General features: G+C 43.1%; 1 protein-coding gene across 9 annotated transcripts in view; it reads left to right on the top strand.

Moving 5' to 3' along the window:
* Positions 1 to 8,908, top strand: part of LOC112459177 — an 86,784-nt gene that overhangs the window by 5,875 nt on the left and 72,001 nt on the right. For all 9 annotated transcript variants that reach the window (XR_003041279.1, XR_003041278.1, XM_025023184.1 and 6 more), the window contains exon 2: positions 5,030 to 5,102. Coding sequence is in view for 7 of the 9 variants with exons in the window: in XM_025023184.1 (XP_024878952.1) it covers positions 5,030 to 5,102 (73 nt within the window). In the remaining 2 variants the exon portion in view is untranslated. The remainder of the gene's footprint in view (positions 1 to 5,029; positions 5,103 to 8,908) is intronic.

The raw sequence follows: 8,908 nt of genomic DNA, 5'->3' as shown, positions 1-8,908 counted from the left end.
AGAGAGAGAGAGAGAGAGAGAGAGAGAGAGAGAGAGAGAGAGAGAGACGCGCCGCGGCCGCCTGATGCGTGCGTCGCGTACCCAGGGATTCGTCCGGACGGGTTAATTGCGTCTTGTGTCACTGCTAATAACTATCCTCGCGAATAATACATCGTCGCGGATATTTGGCAATGCAGCTTCCGGCCGTTCTTTAACCGTTTCGCAGTAAGTTTTTACGCGATAGTCTAGGAAAATCTCAAGCTTTTAATAACAAAAGTGGAATAATGAGTATTTATTGTATTTACAAGGTGCGCGCATTGCCGTTTTCCACGTCTTTTCACATAAACGTAATGTCAGGTAAAATATGTTTCGCCATTTGGGGTTAAATGCTTACAACGTAGTGCGTCTCTCGTAATCTCCGATCTTTTTATCGCTAATAGTCGCGCGCTGTGATTTAATCTTAAATCAATTTCACGCGCGTAACGCGAGTCGTGCGAGCCGCGACGTTATAACGGACGATAAATTTACGTAGTTAATCGGTATTTGAAGTGTACAATTATTCCAGTTTCGTTTTACTGAGAATGCCATTAATTATTTATTTTGTTACATACGTAACTTGTATGGTATGCTTCGGACGTGCGTGTCACCGCTTGGCACCGCTTTAAGAAATACACTGATGACTAAGAAACACACTTGAAATGCACTGATAAATCGTATATTGAATTATAATAAATATAATTAATAATAAAGCATATATATGTACGTATATAGTTATAGTAACTTGCTACATATTTCTTCTATCTCCTTACAAGGGGCGATTTAATAGAAAACTCATTTTGCTAACGATGACCATGAATTTCTTACGAGCAAGAAAATAAATGAGAATGCATGAAAATATGAAAGGGCAGCGCGCGGCGTAATATTTCTTCGGTTTTGACGCCGGTTAACGTATAACCGGATGTCGCACTTTGACCGCTCATTTAAGTGGCCGGGATCGAGCCTTCCCTCGCTCGTGCTAAAACGCCGGATTAAGCTGGCGGCACGCCAGCAGGTCAAGGCTCCCGCGGCCACCACCCCCGTGAGGTGAAGTCCAGGTGAGGTCCAAGTGAGGTCTTCATCGGTTCGGCGCGACATTGAAGAATATTCCCCTCTGCACTTATCCACTCGACCGCCCTGAGGAATCGCCTCATCGGCCGGGACCCGCATCGCCATGCTAATCACTGTTGCATCCAATGTTATATTATCCCTATGGAAAATAGAGGAACGCTTCATTAGCATACATATACGAACGCCGCGCGGTCGTCATTAGCGCTAAGTGCGATTAATAATTGCCGGCGAGGGGCAAGAATCGACACTTCGTTCTTTGTCATGCCTCGTGAACGCTTCACCGCGTCTAATCGTCTATGATTAGGCCGAGGCGCGGTTGTCGCTCGTCTATCGTGACTAAATTTAATACGTTTCATAATTACGGGACTCCGCTTATTCCGTATTCGGTAGATAAATTTTGTTATAATCCTGATATTTTGTGAAATATAAAATTGATTTATTAATTCTCGACGTATCCTTTCATTTTGCCAATCTTCACTAACATTTAATTTTATCTGCAGTTTAAAAAGAAACTTGATTCAAAGGTTAAATTATCTCACGCATTTCTTATCTCATGTCAATTAATCTTTTCAAACCTAATGATTTCAGATCCTTTTAGTACACATATAAACGAACGTCAGATTATCATGCAAACGTACTTGCATAAAATGCATCATGTCGTTAAGAGAAAAAGTACAAGGTAAAAAGAAGTAATTTTTCTATCAACGAGAAGACGTGCGCATCGATATAAATCGCTTAGAATGAGATAAACGTTTTACGCGGTTACGTTTACCGAGGCAACGCATATGTGAGTTATGGAAATTTTAACGCGTAAACGTGACAGGATCAATTGTTGAGCGAGGACGCTGGTTGTTGCGGCAGGAAATTAAACGTAGACGCTAAATGTGAACGCTATGTAAGTGCCAGGCGCGGATCTTCGCAGCGGCACCGAATTATTATAAACCTCCTCGATACGGTACATCTTGCCCACCAGATAGCAGCCGCGCGGTTTCTCAATTACCTTCTTACGTAAGTGTTAATTGCGACATGCGCTTGCGCCCGCGCGAGATCATTCTTATAATGTGTACTTGCGTATGACCATCAGCCCCGCGTGTATATACATCTGTGCATGCAAAATGATTCGCTACGAGCAGAAAAATTTTCCTCCTCGGCGCGTCGTGTCGGACGTTACGGAGAATCTCGTCGAGATGCCATTATTAAGATTACCGGAATACATACACACAACGCCGGTCTTTTTATTAAACGTCGTCCCCGATCGCGCGCGCGATACCGACGGAAGATCGAGTGCCGACTCGACCGAAAGTCGATGGTTTCTAGTATCTGAGAAAAAACGCAAACCTCTCGGGGTCTCTTGAGAGGTCGCGGACGACCTCTGAAGCGTTCCGCCGCGACTCCGCTGGATCTACGCGCTCATCGTCTCGTATCTTCCTCCTCGTATTCGTTCACTGGACGCTACACGCCGCAATATGTATAATATGACCGTCCACAGAGAGGTCCATTTACCAAACCGTTACGAGATAGGCGCGGCAGCGGCTTTATAATCGCGCCTCTCGCGTCTCACCTTTCTCGCGCCGTGCGCGCGCGAAATGGCGTTTTAATTATTACTCGACGCATTAACCCCCGCGAACCCGTGGGCACGCACCTGCATGGAAGCGCGTGTCTCTTCGCGTGGGTGTGCGCGAATCTCTATGGAAGATCGTTTCTCGCGGAAGATCTTTTGAGCGCACGAGTGCCGAGCATTTTTATCCGCAACTCCGCGGATCCATTGGCGGGCCGCTTATCGCGTCGCGGAAAGCCGTAAGAAAGTGTGAGAAACGGTTTCCAGCTGAGAGAAGCAGCATCTTTATGATGGCTTGACGAGATTACTGAGTGACGCGAAAATCGTCAATACATTGCAGGAAAATAGTTGGTAATCTAGTCAGGGAGATCTCAGCGAGGATATAAAATCTTTTTATTAGTGTTTGTCACATAAAATGGTCGATTTGAGTATATTTTTCTCAGTTTATTTACTCAGTTTTATTGCTCAGATTATTTGAGGAAACGCGCATTAAGTGGATGGGGTCCTCTTTGTAATTTATGAAAATCGTAGAAAAATGCGAACTTTAATGAATTATTGCGACATGTCTTTACTTTTTGCCTCTCGCGCTAAGCCGTGCTTATGAAACAGTTTTGCATAAATTTGAATCGACAATAAACGATATTATTGGCGCACAAGAACTTAGTGGTATTCCATCAATTCTCATACTTCATCTTGCCTCTTGGAGTAATCGTAAGATTTGCAAAATAGCTTGCGGGCAAAGCGAAGGAGAGGTAGTCCGGTTTCCCGCTGACAATTACACGATCATTGAATCTACTAACTGTCGCCTGTGTTAAACAGGTCACCAATAAACGCCCACGCGGTTGCGAATACGTGTCGCTGCTTGCGCGTTAGTAGTTTCCTTTGAGACCTCTTATTCTTATAAAGTAATAATTTGGGAACACTCTTGTGCGACGTTGTTGCAAACCCTGTATTGGCAGTAGTAATTTTAATAATTCTGAAGAATTTTCATAAGGGACATGAATATCGACTTTGGACGTTTTTCGTTATGCGAGATGTTGGCAGTGTACACTGTGAGTTTCGTGAAGAGTTTAATTGTGTATCTTAATAATTCCTCATCAACAGGTTTTCGACGACAATTTATATCTTTTTTTTATTAATTCTTAAATAGACATTTAAATAGAAATATGTCTACGAAATATCTATATATTTATTATTAGTATAGAGATAGTAAAAAAGTCACTAGTTAGATAATAGAGAGAACAACGTAAAAGAAATTATTTTAATATAATAGTATATTGTACAACTAGTGGGAAAAGTGGTCGATTCTGAATGAGTGTGAAGTTGGTTGCACGAGCGAAGCGAGTGCGACCATCACACTCATTTTGGCTCGACTCTTCCCACGAGTTGTTCATACTATTTTTTCTAACAAGAGCGTGAAACAGGCCGTTTTTCGCGCTTGTTTTACAATTTTATTTCTCCACTAGTTGAGAAATGGCTCCATTTTTCAACTAGTGGAGAAATGGATCGTTTTGCTCACTCAAAACAAGCGCGAAAAGCGACCCATTTCACGCTCGCGTTAGGAAAAATATATTTCTCCACCGCTTATACGTTACGCAGAAAATAATTGGATCAATTCACTTAGATTAATTGAACATGGATATATACGTTGCCCAATTGTCAAACTGTCGTAAGAAAAACAAACGCATCTCATTAGGAAACATCAGATAAAACACAAGACCGATTAAGAACGACGCTTGAATATCCCCTTCGGACGTTTTTCGTTATGCGAGATATGTTGGCAGTGTACACCGCGAGTTTCGTCAAGAGTTTAATTGTTCCTTAATAATTCCTCGTTAAGAGGTTTTCGACGTCAAACACGGTGGTCCTCGAAACGCAAATGCAAATGAGGCACGTCGTTCTATATTGCGTTCGCCACAGTGGGTCGCATTAATCATATACAGCCGAGGCCCACGAGCTGACTTCGACTTTGTTGGTCCGTGCAACTCGCTCGGGCCTGTCTTCTCATCAACAAAAGCGAGCGACATGATATGATCGCTCTTATCGAGATTGCATGCAAGACTGATATCTCCTTGGCGAAATTATATCGTTGCAGGTGTAAGCATTAATAAAAAAAGTTTAAACAACTTATTAAATAATTGTTAAAAGCATTTGTAATAAAGATATGTTTAAACAATTAAGGTAAATGGTCGATATAATATCTCGATTATGTGATACAGCATTGCATACTATATTAAATAATATCTCAATTTTTATATGCATCTAGCTTGCATTATCTTCTTATAAAATTATGCTTTTTAAAACTACTAAAAACACGCGCGCATGCATAAATGTGGTTGTATATCTAACGCCTTAAGCGTTAATACGTTATGATTAATGTTTCAGATTCGTTATCGAGATGACTGTTGGGTCAGTGGATCGATTAATGTCGGATTCTCCACTCCAATCGGAGCTATGGGTAAGTAGATTTTAAACTCATCTTTTCGTACCTTGAAATTGTTGACGCGGTCGATTCTCGCATATACGTATATACACCATCAATACCGAGTCCAGGTTGTACTTACGCGTCCCTATTCGGCGCCACTTAAGTGCCGACAAGCTTGTCTGTAACTCGTAACCACTCATCGCCGATCGGTCGTCGCTCTGTTTTCTGACCTGTTCGAGTTCTCGATGTTAGCGGCCGAACATATCGAGAGCAAACGGCTCTTCCGGTAATCTTATATATATATGGTGCAGAGTTAAGTGTATGAGCGGCAACGGAGTTGGACATAAAATTCACCAAATAGCTTTTTGCCGAGCGTCTTGAACGGTGGAAATCAGGAGAGGAGAAAATGACGCTTTAACGAAGCAATAACGTACGTAAAGAAAGGGTTATAGACTCGTAAGTGACTACTTAGGCCGCTAAATGGAAGCTTCCTCGCATAACTGTTTCGTTCAAGCTTCCAAGATTGGATTGAAAAATTACCAAACCGTCGTGATTTCAATTGATAGAAAAGAAAAAAGTTGTTTGGAAAATCAACTACAATGAGATCGATTTAGAAATTTTGATAGAAAGAAGGAATAGATACACCTTCTGCTGATCGGAACTTTTCTTTCGGACATGTCATTATAGGAAACGTTGAAATTTCTGACATTTCTGCCGTGATTCGAGCGAGTTTATCAACAAGTGTTGCTCGCGCAAAGTCATCAGTATTTTGCAAATGTGTGCGAAACAGACTGGCCATTCGTCTCCGGCTATTACCTTCGAAACCTGCCTTCCCTACGAAACAAAGCGCTTCCTTCCCGCCGAGCGGTCGCATAATCGGCGGGTGCCCCGCGCGAACTCGTTTCTCCATGCGCTCAACACGAACGATTATTCCAAAAAAACCTCTTCCGATTACGCGCACATAATAGGCTGGGACTCGCACGGTAATTGCAAGGTTAACTGATTTTTAATGATGGGTCCGCCGATTGCTACTGCGATCTCGCGCGCCTTTTCTTTATGCTCCACCTCCTTCTTTTTTTTCCTTCTTTGTTCTTTCTTACGGCTCTCCTTGCCGTCCATCCCTCCTCTCCCGTTTCTTTATCTCTATAACGCATTTTTATCATCCAGTTTCGTTTGCGTAATCCTCCCGTGTGTATTTTTTTTACTACTACAATAATTTATTATATTTACAATACACTACTCGGTAAAGCAGACAAGTTCTACAAAAATTTATTTATTAAGAAGTAGGATTTGCTAAAATTAAAATTAATTTTCTAATTGTCTATTTAATAAATTGTTATTTTTTTAAAAACAATGTCTTTTCTGAGTACATTGATGTCTTCTTTGGTGAATTTTGAATGCGATATTTACTTTTTCAAAAACGGCTCAAGCACTGTCTCGTTTATTAATTTCTTTTACCGGTTTTTATTATTAAAATCATAAAGAAGTCGACAGAAAAAGTAAGACAATTCTGTTACCGCTAAAGCGCCGGTAAAATACCGCTCCATATATCCGTAACGCCCGGCTGCACGTAATGATTCCTTGTTGCGGCCCCGACAATGAATGCCGCGTAGCATACGTATATATACTACCTTGCGTAATCGCTTATCGCAACACGAATGCTACTCAAGACATAGTCTGCGAATTACTAAAACGAACGCGGCCCCACGTTAACCGTAGATGTTCGTATTTATCGTGCGAAGCGACCGTGCGAACGGGTTTCTCCCAAATCGACGAACATCGTCCTCGCATGGGGCCGCAACCTTGAAAAAATTCGGATAAACGAAAACCGAGGATGCGCCTGTCGACCAAATTCGACCGCGGAAGTAGAATCGGGACCTTGAATTTTAGTCGACCACCGCGAACCAACTGGCTTGCGAACCCGCGCGCCAGCGCTGAAGCTGACCCGTTTGCCCAAGCGGTAGGGCCGATCGTCCACGGACAATAGTTTTACGCACGAGTGAAATCAAGATTGCGCAATGCAATCGCCATTACGTAGCGTCTGCGTGCCAAGTATATATATCGGCTCGTTTAATTGGCGTAGACGTTCCTAGTGTTCCTACGAGGAAGTCGGCCTCGTGATTTGCTCGTATTTTCGGCCGTGAGACATGAATCGCATTGAGACGAGCTGGATAATCGTCGTAGAACGCGGGCTTTACGCTCTTAGCAAGAGTATTTCGGATCTACATACATCCGATTGGCGATTTTTTTTAGCGGTGCAAGGGCAATGACGCGAGTTCGAGGGATCGGCTCGGACTCCATTCGGAAACGTCGTCCAAGAACGGTCAACAATGTAACGGAAATCGCTCCTAATACGTTAACGCCCATGCAACGTTATTACCGTGATGTACCTCATTGGCTTTGGCAACTGTGTCTGCCCTTCGGTCCAATGGTCCATTCAGTGACTCCGGACTCCGAAATCCGGTCGCTGCTTGAAACGAGCCATTGTGTCGCCGCGAGACATCCTCGCAGCATCCTCACACAAAAGAAGTCGCTTGTTGCTACCGCGTTGCTACCGTGTGAAGGTAGCAGGGCACAATAATCGTTGCAATGTTGCAGCAGCGGCCGGAGGACGATGGCCCCACCGTAACCATGTAGCGTATGTAAAGCAGAGAGAAAGGATGAAAAATAAAGAGAGCAACGCGCTAACGCGGCACGGCCTCTCGTCTCGCCGCGTCTCTTCGACGAGACGCCCTCGACGCCCTCAGCTCGTTTCTTGCTGTGCGACGCTTTGTCAATGTGTGACTAATAATAGTCACACGTCATTAAGCTTTTTCGTTCAGCTCGTGTCTTTCAAGTGGACGCTACTTACGCTTTAGAGTATTTTGGAGCAGTATTTTCTTTTGGTACAGTTTACGCCTACTTGCTTAACTTTCTTGAATTGTGGTTAAAGTGCTCTGCACATATGGAAGATATCAAAACAAAATTTTGTGAAAATTAATACATTAAGAGCTATCGACTCGAAAAGATTTTTTTATTCATCTTTTGTTAAGTGATCTGTAGTAAGAGAAAGTACGTGAGTGAATGATTCTATTCATTACTGTGAAATGAAAATATTTCGGACGATGCTATATTGTGCCTAGTAAAGTAACGATAATGAGTCGATTGAAATGTTAAAAGTCTCATTATAGACACTCACGACTTGGAAAGTTGGGGATAAAAAATAACTCTGCAAAGACTGATATATGTTGATGTTGCATGAACAATATCACTAATATTAATAACATCATAAAGTGTTTAAAAAGTATAAGCTAGACTAGCTAGAGTGTTAAAGAGTTTTTTTTTTTAAATAATTGCGCGTGGAAGCAACGTATGGCTACACGATGAAATGTTAGAGTCGTTACCTTAACGCGCGAGAAGCGAAACGAGGTGGATGCGAGACGATAAAGACGTCGTCCAGCGTATCCCGCGCCCTTCCCAGAAGGGATCTCTGAAACAGGGTTGGAGTCGAGATCCTGCGGATCTCTAAGACTTAAGCCTCTAGTCGCTCCACATCCTCGCGTGCTCGCGCCGGCTCTGTTCTCGACGTGGACGTTAGTCACAGGATTAGAAGGGTGCCAGTTCGCGCGCTTCGAAATTCGTTAACTCGTTGATGTATTCACAAGTCGGGCAGTGCGGGGAGGAAGGGAGGAGGTAAGAGAAAAAAAAGGCTAAGGGCAAGCGGGAAGAAAGAGTGATCGCGCGAAGCGTGCACTGCCTTTCGGACGGAGAGGAGGAAGAGCGATTCGTATGATGCCGCATTCCGACAGATCGAAAGGAAGACGCAGAGAGAGAGAGAGAGAGAGAGAGAGAGGGGGGGG

The sequence above is a fragment of the Temnothorax curvispinosus genome, unplaced genomic scaffold (genome assembly GCF_003070985.1).
Source record: "Temnothorax curvispinosus isolate PA1 unplaced genomic scaffold, ASM307098v1 QBEX01009580.1, whole genome shotgun sequence".
In the NCBI taxonomy this organism is placed as follows: Eukaryota; Metazoa; Arthropoda; class Insecta; order Hymenoptera; family Formicidae; genus Temnothorax; species Temnothorax curvispinosus.
Note: the sequence above shows the minus strand (reverse complement) of the source record. Positions and strands in the feature narration are given on the sequence as shown.